We start from the raw sequence: 14035 nt of genomic DNA, 5'->3' as shown, positions 1-14035 counted from the left end.
GTCATTTTATGAAATTATCATAATCACATCGATTCATTTTACAATCCTACTAGCCTATTATTTCGAGTTTTTAAAAAAACCTTTCCATTTGTGTGAGGAAGCTGGCGTTTTGAGTGGGATTTTCGCACCGTTATGCCGGTGGTTATATGCCCCTGCAGTAGACGCATCATGCAGTATTAAGGATTACAATTAATTAATCATTCATTTAAATGACTGCTGATGATGAGAATTTGTGTAAATTGACATCCATAATAGAGACTGTACAATAAGTAAAAAAGATTTGTTTTTTTTTCCTCTTTATAATGCAAACTTGTGTGGCACATCATTTCAGCTCATGCACTTGGAAAAGCATGGCTCGCTGACTTCTTTATGGAGGCATCCAGTGGAGGCAGCTGCAGGTTATTAAAATATATAAACGGGCAGATAGTTCATTGAACAGGCCAACGTAGAAGAAGAAAAAGAAAAATGGACCAAAATAGTCGCATTGCGCTTCTATTTCTAAATCGTGCATGTTTGTTTCTCTTTTTAACCCCGGGATATGGTAACGTTAAGGAGGAGGAGGAGGAGGTCAGCCTTCCTCTGAATATCATAACTCCAAAACAAGTTTCAGCTAAACCTAGGCATATTGCGCTGCTCACATGCAAATTTTTTTTCTAATTATGCTTTTAAGGATTTTTCTGATTTTCTTAATTGCTATACATTGAGACAGTGTTGACCGTTAGGTTAAAAACACGTTAGAATGACACATGGATGCCGGTTTGCTGATCATCTTTCTCTTTCCAAGATGTACCTCAAGTTTTACCTCCACACCCCTGTCAAATATGTTCTAATGCTGTGAATATAGTTTCTCCCTCACATTTAACATTGCCCCTCAGCTCTCACCTACATCACTGAAGAACATTAAGCTCCAGCAACAAAGTTGGACCTTCGGCGCTTTTAAGATGCCCATCTCAAGGAAATTAATTGCCTTACTTGTTAATCTTGGCTAATTAAGAAAAGTTTGCGAGCAATGACGACTTATTTTTAGTCTCTTTCCTGAAAAAACTGTGCTAATTAAACAGAATTTATTTTTTTTTAACCTTTTGTAATCGGTCCGACAGCCAAGAAACTTTAAACGGGATTGGAACAATACTGCCTCATTCTACAGCTCCTCATATTCTGCAAGGTTTAATCACACTGTTGTATTCCTCCTGTTTCCAGAGCGTTTGATCCTTTGGGAATCGCTCTAGTCGGAGTAATAATTTGCTACAGACCTTGTGTACATGTAGTCTAATCCATTAGTGTTGAGAGGTTATTGGCTTCCTTTCTGCAGCTGAAATAGAAGCCCATTAAGAGAGGTAATGTGTGCCTGCAGCATGGCCAACAGCCCAGGAAACCAATGGAGGGTGTATTTCACACAGCGCAGCACACACTCGGCTTAAGTAGACCGAGGGTGTCGAGAAACTACAGATCGCTTTCATTTGCTCCCTCTTCCTTTTGTTCTCCTGCTTTTTCTTCTCGCTGATCTAACTTTTAGTCCTTGCTCATTCTGTCATTATGTCTTCATCACTTTCACACGATCTGTTCTTTCTGCTTACTCTCTGTCTCTCTCTCACACACTCTCTCGCTCTTTAACTTTCTCTCTGGCACAGGCTTGGGCACAGTCTCACACTGATCTGTGAAATGCCCCGCGGGTGATTTTATAAAATATTAAATCCAAGTCGCACACTAGCACTTCACTCTCTTCCTTCCCATCTCACGCTCTCAAACTCTCTCTCAATCTCTTTCTGTTTCTTTGCTGCACGCTCTCACTGCTCTGCTTTTTTTTTTTACACTTTTACTCTTACGGCTCATCATAGTCATCTGTTTGAACATTGAACAACTCGCACTTACTTCATGAAGAAGACAAACTCCACATGTCTTGACCCAGATTTGAGACCTTTTAGACCTTTGCTAGACTGACTCCGCCCTGAAACACATTAAGCGGGTTTATATTCATCTATTCCTGATGTATTTTGCGATTCTGGTGTTAATTTGTTGGTTGGTGCTGCGTTTTCGTTTTTTCCTCCACAAAATGTTTGCGGTTGTATGTTACACTACTGGCACAAGGCAATATTGCTAGTTCAGGTTTGATTGCATTTAACAGGAGAACACCTTTTCAAACATACCAAAATCAGATTTTTCTTACTCGCCATTTTCCAGCTACATTTAAAGTCATATTAACGAGAACTCAGAAATGGAAGTAGTGGAGACAACGAACGCTGGATTCAACGTTCCAGAGTGCATCGCAGCAATACGATGCAAAAACCATACAAAATATTCACGGCTGGAAAAGGCAGACCCATTTTTCCTCTTTTTCTCAGCTTGGGAGACGAGATCGCATTGAAATGGCACAGAAATAGTGCACATGCATTTCTCATGATTTCAGACTTCAGGAGTAAAGTGCTGCTGCAGCACTGTCTTTCGCTGGAGATCTAAAGCAAGGACTGAAATCCCACTGGCACCACTAATAGTGGTTAGTCGAACGGCATTATGGGTAATGTATAAGAAACCATTCATCAAAGTGAAAACAGACCAACATGTCGATGAAAGAACTAAAGTCAACTCAGAATTTCAAAATAAAACTTTACGAATACATTTAACTATAAAAATCAACATGCAAGTAGTTCAGGGTGGATTTTTCCTTTAAGCCAAATCCTCCTCTTGTTTAGAGACACGAGGCTTTAAGGCTTCATGCTTTATTTGTTGACGGTTGAATGAAGAAGCTAGTTAACGTGTTGTTAAGAATGATAACGACTGCATTTTTGGATCTTTTGTTTCTGGTAAAGCATGATTGAGGTGTCGCCACTATGGGCAGTTGTGTAAATGATTCCATCTGATATTACCCCCACAATCCTCAGGGTGTGTGTGTGTGTGAGAGAGAGAGAGAGAGAGAGAGACTGCACCAGGGGGCATTTGGCTACATTTCAGCCTGCCTGACTAATATTCCAGCTTCTTGTGCTGGTTTTATAGCATATGCTGCTTCTTCATTGAAATGGAGACGTGATTAGCGCTCGTGGTTTTGCTAAAGGCCGACATGAAGATCGCTTGCATCAATCTATTTTAAACATCAGAAATTAAGCTAAGCACTCACTGCCTGGTTTGTCCTGAATCCTGTATGCTTTTGTTTTATTTCTCAAAACTTGTTTTTTTTTTTTTTTTTCCCAACGATTGATAGGGAATTTATTCTTCATTTTCTAAAATACAAATGTCTGAGTGGATGCTTTTGTGTTGTACTATCTCTGTCTGTCTTTCCTTTTGTGTACAGTGTGGCCCTGGAGCCGACTGCATAGCCTACAGCCGTGTACCGAGCACACGCACACTTACTTTAGTGAACATAGAGTGGGAAAGCTGTTTGAGTTGCAGATGGAGCCGGAGTGTGTTTTCACCTCGAGGCTCAGCCTCCAGCAGCCAAGCTTTTTGTGCTGAAAAAGACAGAAAAGCCAGAGAGAGAGCTAAGGTTCTTCTAAAAGGGTCTGACTATTTACAGACTTAAACAGAAAAGCTGTAATCATATAGTTGTAGAGAACAAGCAAACGTCTTCCTTTCAAGTCCATGTGGAGGCAGTGATTGTTGCACTATAAAAAATGGTGGATTCAGAAGTGTTGGTTCATTCTGATTAATCTGCCATTTTTTTTTTTTTTTTTTTGAAGTCTGGGGGAGATGCTCGACTCGACTCCCACAGCCGAATACTGCATGAGTCACCCTGCATGTTTTATCCTCTCACTTTTACCTTCTCTGACCTCTGGGTTTGATAAACAGTCGGCTGTGACGATCGCTGCAGCAGCTCTGGCCTGAGGTTTTATTAGCGCTGTTGAGCTTGCATAAGAGGAAAAAGCATGTGATTAGCAATGATACTGTGTGTCTGTTGTTGTGTTTTAGGCTATAGGCTTCTTTGCCCAAATCCCCTTTTTTTGTGTGTGTGTGTTTTTTCTTTTTTTTTTTCTTTTTTTCTTTTTTTGCTCAGATTGGATCAGTCTATGTTGATAGTACACATTCATAATCACAACTGACCCATATCTGTCTTTAAGACCCAGGAAATGCCACGATTCCCCAAACATCAAGTAAATCACCAATCTCCCATTTCTTCCACAGAATATACTCATTATTGTGCATGATCGTTGGTAGAAAAAAAACCCCCACAAATTCCAATTTTACCATTCTCATTCATGTCGTATGGTGACTTTTTTAGTACATTTTATCCAATCTAGAACCACATATGAAGACGGCCCAGAAGTGATTAGAAAAGATCGGAATTGTTTCCACATGGCCCTGGAAAAAAAAAATGGTCTAGGGGATGGTAGACTTGGCTTTGTGTCACTGTGATGTGAACGTAGCCTTGGTTTTATTGCTCATCACCCAGTTTAGTAGTCACTCGAAATCTTCAGTATTCTACAGCGGTTACCAAGCAAATATGCCAAGTGGCATTGAAATATTTACACTTTCAGCATTTAGCAGATGCCCTTATCCAGAGCGTTAAGCAAATATGCTACTACATGAGCTGAGTAGTAATGAACTGATGAATAGTGCCAAGTAAGCACTTGGCCACACAGTGGCGTTCGTGCCAATGTTCCGTTCACTCACGAGATGCCACGTCAGTCTTCCTGTGATCTTACTTCTGATTTGCGTTCACACATGGTTAATTGCCGTTAGATTCCCGTCTGCATGTGAAATAGGATTTGCTCAACTGCCTCATACGTTATGAGATATTGTCCACGTCCTCTATTTGAATGTTAAAGTGATTTGTACATTTCTTCTTTGTATGTCCAAACACCACTCCGTGCTCAGAGCTCGGTGTCTGTCATTGAGCTGGAGGCCTGACTTTCATCCTCAGTTCTACAGCACAGCCTCTCGGCTCTGGCTACAAGCCAGGGAACTACAGCTTTGTCAATACTGCACTAATTAGAAAATCCTCCAGCCTTAAGCAAGACGTTTTAATTAGTCCTTGTGTCAACTAGTTTACAGATCGGATCCATGGTTAGAGCAACAAACCAAACCGTGAGCCAGGATTGTGTCTCGAACAAATGGTCGTGTCCGTCTCTGCCAGCTTTCACCAGTTTCTTCATATTCCACTTCCATTTAACCTTAAAGGGGGCTGGGGTTATGTTCTTATTGACCTCAGACTGGTCTCACTTCAGTGTGTATTGGTCCAGGGCTGTGTTCATGGCACTTTCTCTTTAGTGGACTCTCCTTAGCCTTTTCAGCCCATACCTCAAAGTTGTTTACAGTAATAAGGTGCTATGGCTTCATTTGTGCTGCTATGAATGACTTTGGAAAGGGACTAGGAATGTACAAATACATTATATGGCCCAATGTTTGTGGACACCTCACCTTCTCACACACACACATACACATGTGATTCTTCCCCAAACCGTTGCCACAATGTTGGAAGCACACAGTTGTATAGAATATCTTGGTATGCTGTGGCTTTACAGTTTTTCTTTACTGGAACTAAGAGGCCCAAACCTGTTCCAGCATGACAATGCTCCTGTGCATGATGCAAGCTCCATGGAGACATGGTTTGCCATGGTTGGAGTGGAAGAACTCGAGTGTCCTCCACAGAGCCTTGACCTCAACCCTACTGAACACTTATGGGATGAACTGGAACACTGACTACACACCAGACCTCCTCATTCAACATCAGTGCCTGACTTCACTAATGCTCTTGTAGCTGAAGGCTTTCCAAAATCTAGTGGAAAGCCTTCCCTGAACAGTGGAAGTTATAATAACAGCAAAAGGGGGCCTAAATTTAGAATGGGATGTTCAAAAAGCACAAGAGTGATGGTCAGGTGTCCACAAACTTTTGGCCATATAGTGTACATTACTGCTGGTGACGAGTCTGATTTTAAAACTTTGGGAACAAAGAAAGACCTGTGCAATGCATTTACAGTGTTCTTTTATTCATCCTTAGTAACTGCCTGGTCAGGGTCATGGTTTAAGTTCAGCTATTAGTTTGTTTATATTTTGAGAAATAGAATCAATTAAATTTTTGCAGCTGAGGTTGGGGAACTGTCAGAGCTAGAATTCACTGGCATTTCCGCCTGTCTAACCCCCCTCCCCCCACAATGCTTTCCAGTGTTTCCATGGATGTATCGATACGGTTCATATTTAATTCTGGTTTAGGCCACACGCACTTCTAATACAACTACGGATGTTTGAAGCACTATGGGGCTTATAGCAGCACTGTGTTACACCCCTAGACTGAACTGTGCTCTATTTTCAATCCTCGAGTCACTTGTAATCAACCATCTGGACCAATTTTTGTTACTTTGCTCAAGATAGTACTGTTTACTCTTTTCCCAGTGATGGTTACCTGAAATCCTCCACATGTTGAGCTTTATAGTTAATGTAGCAAAATAAGAGAGGAGAGAAAAACACTGGAGTTTTCAGTTACTGCCCGGGGTGTAGAAATGCTCACATTGGTAATGTATTCATCCACATCTTAACACATTTATGCAAGCTTAACAAGCCCGTTCTGAGCGAAGTGGTAGGATGGTGGCGAAATGCCTCCAGCATGTTCACCCACACATGTTAACTGTGAAACACCATCTTACAACCTTTCAGTGTTTGAAACAGTTTTCAGTGCTAACTAAACGATAGTGTTGGGCTCACTTTGCATGTGGGGTTTGTGTAATGAGGATGATATTTTAATGATGGCATCTTCACATGTACACAAGTTATCCTTTGTAGAAACTCTCACCGTTGTACCATTTTAGCCCCATTTTTCCCTCACCCCTCTCGTCTCTCACCCAGAAGAATGTCTGGACACTTCTTGGGGTATAAGTACCATCTGTATCTGTTTAGTTCTCAAATATTTGTATCTGCATCTGTATTGCAACTCGAAGTGAGTGCGGCTTAAACCAGAATTTTTAAACAGAAATACAAAAGACCGGACAACACTGGAACAGGAAAACAATGGTCTGTGAATTCTGACTCTGACAATTCCATAACTTCAGCTGCATCACTCGTGTTCATAAGGATTCTCAACTGGATGACTTCTTTTTTTTAATTATTATTATTTAGTTTTTATCCCACTTGAGTTGTTGTTGTTTGTACCTGCCTGTGATGTAATTTAACAAATTTATTTGGTTCAAGTTCCAAAATATAAACAAACTTGTATTCTCATTTGAACCACCACAACCCTGACCAGGCAGTTACTAAAGATGAGACACTTTTTTTGTTGTTTTTTTGTATCTAATGTATCTGACATCTCCCTCACACCCACATAAAAACAAAAACCTCCCACATGTGGTATTTTTGTTGCATCCTTCAGTATTCCTGTCTGGCTACACTCGTCTAGTCTCAACCAAATACCCAAATGTAAAAAGAAAATCACAATCTGGTAAATGTTTGTTGCATAAGTTTTTCTTGCGAGACACTCTGGTCTAGGTGTGTTTATTCAAAAGTCCAACCACTAAAGACTGATAAGATAATAGTCCAGGCCCCACTGAGTCTGTGTGTGTGTTGTCTGTAAGTAGAAGCCAAACAGGCCAAGCACAACATCCAACCCTAAGCCTTTTCATAGAAATGAGTCTTGCCTGTCCTCAAATAATGGAGTAATTTTGCCAGAACAGATGCGCTCCCAAGACCACGCACTAACTTGCCTGAATAAACACATCAGAGATTATGATTCGTGTCAAGAGAGACTTCATGGGAATTTGGGGAGTGTTTGGGTGTGTATTAGAACCCTCATTGCTGTAGGGTGTTCCTGTAGGGTGTGGTGTGTGTTGTGTGCCCAGAGGCTGTCTGGCACCTCTCTCTCTCTCTCTCTCTCTCTCTCTCTCTCGTGCTCTCTCTCGCGCTCTCTCTCTCTTTCTCGCTCTCTCTCTCTTTCTCGTTCTCTCTCGCTCTCTCTCGCTCTCTTCTCGCTTTCTCTCCTGACCTACTGCTTTTGTTTAATTTCATACCACGGAAAATCTGTCTTCTAATGCCCCGAATTACCCAAGTAATATTACAACAAGCAGACAAAAACACATTTATGCCACCCACCATGTTTCAGTAATATCATACTCCTTTAGATTTGGGTGTTGACCAGTGTCACTTGTTCTGATGATGTGTAGTTTGAGGACCAGGTGTTTTCCTATCCTTGTTCTTTCCTATTCTGTTTTGTATTGTTTGGAGTCTACTAATGGCTGTTAGGCTGCAGGCACAGGTATGGCTCTGTAGCCCAGGGCAGTCTCATTTTATAGGTGTGGTCATACATTTACACACTTAGACACACACACAAGCCTCAGCTGGCCCGCTTTAAAGTGGGCAAACTAAAAAGTCCACTGTAGGCCTGCTTAAAGCTGTTTCATCTTGGAAAGGTTTGGGATGAAAATCTTGGTCAAAATCTGGTACTGAAATAATAGTCTTTCACTGCTGTCGTCATGACCTCATCATTCTGGTCCATCTAAAATCTTGAATGAAATGATTAATGAAACCGATCTAGTAGAATAACAGTGCGCTTCACAGCTAGAAAAATCTTCTAGCAGGATTTATACACTATATGGCCAAAAGTATGTGGACACCTGATCATCACATCCATATCTGAGCCTTTGCCAACTGTTGCCACAATGTTAGAAGTAGGATGGTTTGTATGCTGTAGCGTTACAGTTTCCCTTCACTGCAACTAAGAAGCCCAAACATGTTCTAGCATGACAATGCCCCTGTGCACAAAGCGAGCTCTGTGAAGACATGGTTTGAGAAGTTTGTAGTGGATAAACTCGAGTGGCCTACACAGAGCCCTGACCTCATCTTCACTGAACACCTTTGAGATGAACTTGAAGGCCGACTGCACTCCGGGCCTCCTTGCCCAAAGTCACTGCCTGACCTGACTAATGCACAAATCCCTACAGCCATGCTCCAAAATCTAGTGGAAACCCTTCCCATACGAGTGGGGGTTATTATAACTGTAACAGGAGACTAAATCTGGAATGGGGTGTGTCAAAAGCACGAGTGTTATGGTTAGGTGTGCACAATCTTTTGGCCATATAGTGCATGTATACAGGATTTATATGTACGCTAGGTGATCCATAACGAACTACACATGCTGAGTTAGGTTCATTAACAGTGACACATCTGTTGAGAAAATCTGTTGAGCATTGATTGGTCAAATCTAATTATCATTATTCATCCCTTGAGTCACAGTCAGTATTTCTTTTTGAAGGGCGGGGGACTAGCTAGCTCATATCTAGGGAATAAGGGTAGCAGTATTCGGTAGTAGTGCAGTGATAGTCTGCTGTAGTATATTTTCTTGTCAATCTTACACTAATATTTTCTGATCACAGATATTCAGTGTGACTAAACATTTCTTACACTACCGATCGGTGACGCAGGTAGTAATTCATTTCAAAGGGGGACGAGGAAATGTATTAAATAAAATCACTGCGTTATGTGTACAATTATATTGAGGAGTGTGATGTACTCAGGCTGATTGGGTGGATGCCAGACAGTAGTAAATTCAGTTGTTTTTTATTTTCAGTTAAGGCACAATCTATTATCATCCATTCTTGCCATGTTAATAACATACCCAGTAACACTTATGACACATCCAGTGATTAAAATAACATGCTACTATGACATCTTGTACCTTTTTCCTCCTCTCACAGTAAACCTCTAGTACTGCATTGAATGTTGCTTTGATATCCCTGAACTCAGAGTGTAGTTGAGACCCAGTCCGCTTTTGATGCTTGCTTTGTGCTGGATCAGAGACTTCGTGAACTTGGAGCTTCCTGTGAAATATATGCATCATAAAAGAGTGAACCATTGTGTATGTTCTATGCAGTAATTGTTTCTGTGCATGGTCTCATTATGTTCTAGGTGTCTGGAAGCTCTTCAGGCTCGGCCGGCGCCTCCTCGTCCTCCACTCGGCAGGTGAGGCAGCGGATCACGCGAGTCAACCTCAGGGACTTGATCTTCTGCCTGGAGCAGGAGCGTTCCACGGCCCGCTCACTGCTGCTCTACAAGGCTCTGCTCAAGTAGAACCCGGTCCAGGCTGGAACTGCGCCTCCGTGTGTCCTCTTCCTGTGCGCAGGGTGTGCACGGTGGTCCGTCTCTGCGCTTGAACGCCCTTCCTCTCGCCATCGTTTGATTTGCAAGGTCTTTTTCTTCCCATGCCTCATGCGTCTTTCTTTGTGCCTTCAGGCAAAGCTGGGACATAATCAGTGAGATCCTGTCTTTGCTTTAAGAGGAATGTATGAGGTTTTCATGCTCCAAACAAACCTATATATTCAGGAAGTGAATGAAAGCCATGAAGAAAGAGAAAGTTGTGGGTTAAAAGCAGCATTTATATCCTGTTACCATTTAATGCCGTCTGGGCGTTTGGTATGGGAGCCAGCATATAGGAGAAAAACTCATTTTTACTTCCTTTTTTTTTTTGTGAAATATTTGAATCTGTTTTGATTTTACATTCAAGGAAAACTTTCCCTTGGTGGTATCAAGCGTGATGGGACTCGAAGCTCAGTTTTTAACTTAAATGCCTCATTTGCAATATGGACACTGGAAGTGTGAATGTATAGTTTTTGGGGATTTTTTTTTTTTAACAGTCTAACAAATTCTTAAATATTTTAATAACTTATGACTTTTATACCTCCAGTACATACATGGTTTGTTTAGATCTGGATTTTGTTTCAGTGAAATTATGCAAATGAAGGATCTGTGCTGTCCTTCATCCTGTCACATGCCGTTTTGTAATTCAGAGACAGTATTTTCTCACGCTCCTGTGTGTGTGTGTGTGTGTGTGTGTGTGTGTGTGTGTGTGTGTGTGTGTGTGTGTGTGTGTGTGGTGGGAAGAATGGGGAGGTGATAGTTAAATGTGCTGTGAAGAATTATGGTGTAGGAAGTGGCATGATGCCATCTGTACTGAGAAGGCTGCCATAAATTCATCCAAAAAAGATGATGCATGAAAATGTCCCCCCCGCCCCCCCGTCCCCTTACATGTTTCCCTCCTCAAATAAACTGTAGATTAAGATCTCACCATAGCAGATGATTACGATTTGATCTCTTTGAATCAGCCTTGCACTGGAATTTTAAATTTCATATTATTGATCAGATATGAGTTATAAGGCCATGTAGATAACTCCACCATTTCACTGCTTTTGATTTTCTCTTGGAACAATTTGAGTGCAGTTTTAAGACCCCCAGCAGGACACGTAGTGGACAGGAAGTTTTTATTAGCCTTGTCTCTGCCTTCACGAACCGTAAACCGTTCAGATGAACATGGCCTCAAATTGTGCTCGGTCCTCTGCTGTATCGAATTCTGTACCTGCACACGACGGAGCTCAGACGAGCCGAGTGTTTCTGGTGAGAGGGTCGGGGCTTTTGATTATTTGTATGTTGTATTGTCTACAAAGACCATATATCTATTGTAAACTCTCTATTTTTTGGTAAATTTAACGATTTTTAAATGTTTGGCTGGTTTGGAAAAAAAAACTGTTCATCTCTATAAAATTTGTACTATTTTGTAAAAAGAATAAAGTTGCTTACTTACATGTTCGAGTGTTTCATAAAATGCCATTTCATATCTCCTAACTCTTTCTACAGGACACGAAGGAGAGGCACATTTTTTTTTCCATCACCGATTTTAGTTTTTTTTTCCTGAACAGTGTGTTTTCCACTCCCATTTTGTTCCTGTAAATTTGTTTTTTCGTCCCTTTGTGGATCGTGCCAACGTTCCCCGCTATCACACCTCGCTCAACTGAACTCGCGCTTCCAGCAAGATCTCATTTGCATGATGATCTGCCAGCACACTTTCAGGGGTGTGTGTCTGTGTGGGCATGGTTTTATATCGTGGTGGGGGCCAAATGTGCCCACGAGTAAAGTAATATCTGACAGTTTTGACCTGGAACATTTGATTGGTCTCCATGAGGAAAAACAGCTTCTTTTATTCTTTTTTTTTTTTTAAACAATGTACATATTCAAAAGGTAATTAGCTGCATAAAAGGTCCTCAGAAGGATAGTAAGCTTAAGTTAATCTGATGTAAACCCGCCTTCTTTCTGATAGACGAATGTTAAAAATCAGTGCTTTTTTGATATTAAATTAGGGGCGGAAAAAATCAACAATTTATTCAAATCTGTTTTGTTTAGTTTTTCTCCAACAGCAATTACAAAAGGATAAGGAACACATGCCTGCAACACTACAATGATTATCCATTAATTAAAAATGGATTTTATTTAAATAATGAACATAAATTTCCACCTTACTGTAATTATACATTTTGACACAACATCGATTAGAACAGCACTTAAATAGAATTTAGTTTCCACGCAGTTGAAAGTCCGAGTGTGAGATCAGAGATCCGCTTCCGAGGCTGTGGTTGGAATAAAGGCTGGAATAAAAGATTTATTTTGTGTATTTGCTAAAGGGCCTCATCAAGCCGCCAAAACATCCCACACGATAGCAGAGATGGAACAGTTTGAAGAATAACAAAGAATAACAAGCTCCCCGGTCTCGGCAGTTCATTCTGTCTTTCTACGCTAACACTCAGCGTGTGATCGTGTAGAGTGTGTTGGCATTTCTGTGACCTTTGCCCCTGCCATCCGCTTGTGTAGAGAACGTCCTGAAAAACACTCGGCCTATTAAATGTGTACTTTTACAACGCATTAAGCATCATCCGGTGTTTTCCTGCCACATAAGTAACCTTTCGTGTTTATTCTCCCCCACATCGTGACTGGCCCTTTTTTGGCTTGGGGAGGTTTGGCTGACTAAATGGATTGTGGGAAAGTGACCTAGACTCCTGGGAGGGGGTTGTTTGGAAGAAGAGGTTGGCTTCTCTCTGACCTGTGTATTTTTTTTTTTTTTTCTTTTTCCTCCTCCGGAGCCCTGAAGAAGCCTTGAGCTGCACACTAATCCCTGTACTGCTGTGGTAGAACTAGACGACGTGCCTCACAGACGTGTGTTCATTTAGTGAATGAAGTAATCCACCTAAAGCTGCCTTCATCGGGAGAAAGTCTTAGAGAATGTAGAGGCAGTTGTGTCTCCAGAGTATCTTTGGATCTGTTGTCTTGCCATATAGCATGTTGTTCATTTGATTACACGAAGCTGAGAGAGGGAAATTGAGGTGACAAATTTGGAGCCACCTGATCAAAATGAACCGATACGGCAGGTCATCATGTTCCGGGCTTTAGAAAAGCCGTTGGAGACATTCTAGCAAACTTGACAAATATGATTTATGTATTAATCATTAATAATTATGAGTTCTGACACGGCAAAAGAAGAAGGAAAAAAAAAAGCAAATCTGATTTGTCTCAGTAATGACTGTAATGATGTAAATAATCTCAGATACTCAGAGTTTTGGGGCAGCTAGTTAGAGATTCAACATGGAGGTTTCTCTATGGATAGTTAACATTTGTAATCTAACTTTGTACCATTGCTAATTCCCACACACTAGTTCTTCCCATGAATCAGGGAGGGTGAGGGCTAGCATGTGCTTCCTCAAATATACATGAAGCCAGCACATCTTTTCAAAATTGCTGCTCATGCTCTGTGTAAAGGGCGAAGGAGAGCACTAACCGCCCTCTTCTGCATACAAGATGCCCACTATTGGCTAGTATCACTCTGATTAATGGGGAGAAACGAATTCCATCCAGAGATCAGGGTTTATTTTGGTGATCTCTCAATGTTAAAATCTCAAATCTGTAGTATTTCTTCTCTACTAACAAGCATTACTGCTTCATGTTGTCTCAGATTTTTTTTATTTTTTTGTATTAAATCATGAAATCTGATGTCATTTGAAGTGTGTCACAACTATGGAATTAAGAAGTGAAGATTTGAATCATTTAAACCAATTAAAAATGTCGGTTGAATCTGATTGGACAAAATCAGACTGCGTGTGTTTTTTGCTGTTCAGACGGCGGACGCGCTTTCCTGCTCGGATGAGATTGTCCATTGGATGTGAGCTGCTTGTCTGAGCATATCCTTAGACACTTTCCTGGCGCCATGTTGTAACTAATCCCGCTACCAACTCTGAAGACATGAAAACTATGGATGCGCCAGTACTCATGGCTTGGATGGGAATTGAATTGTATTGAATTGGAC

At 41.1% G+C, this 14035-nt stretch overlaps 1 protein-coding gene across 1 annotated transcript in view; it reads left to right on the top strand.

Annotated features, from left to right (window-relative positions):
- si:dkey-219c3.2 (transcription initiation factor TFIID subunit 4) overlaps nucleotides 1–13691 on the top strand; it is a 51911-nt gene extending 38220 nt beyond the window's left edge. Inside the window, exon 15 of the mRNA XM_053631182.1 lies at nucleotides 9820–13691. Coding sequence (XP_053487157.1) covers nucleotides 9820–9981 — 162 coding nt within the window. The 3' untranslated portion in view covers nucleotides 9982–13691. The remainder of the gene's footprint in view (nucleotides 1–9819) is intronic.
- The last annotated feature ends 344 nt before the right edge of the window (nucleotides 13692–14035 follow it).

This window comes from Ictalurus furcatus, chromosome 8 (genome assembly GCF_023375685.1).
Source record: "Ictalurus furcatus strain D&B chromosome 8, Billie_1.0, whole genome shotgun sequence".
NCBI lineage: Eukaryota > Metazoa > Chordata > Actinopteri > Siluriformes > Ictaluridae > Ictalurus > Ictalurus furcatus.
The sequence above is the reverse complement of the archived record's forward strand: the minus strand, read 5'-3'. Positions and strand labels throughout refer to the sequence as shown.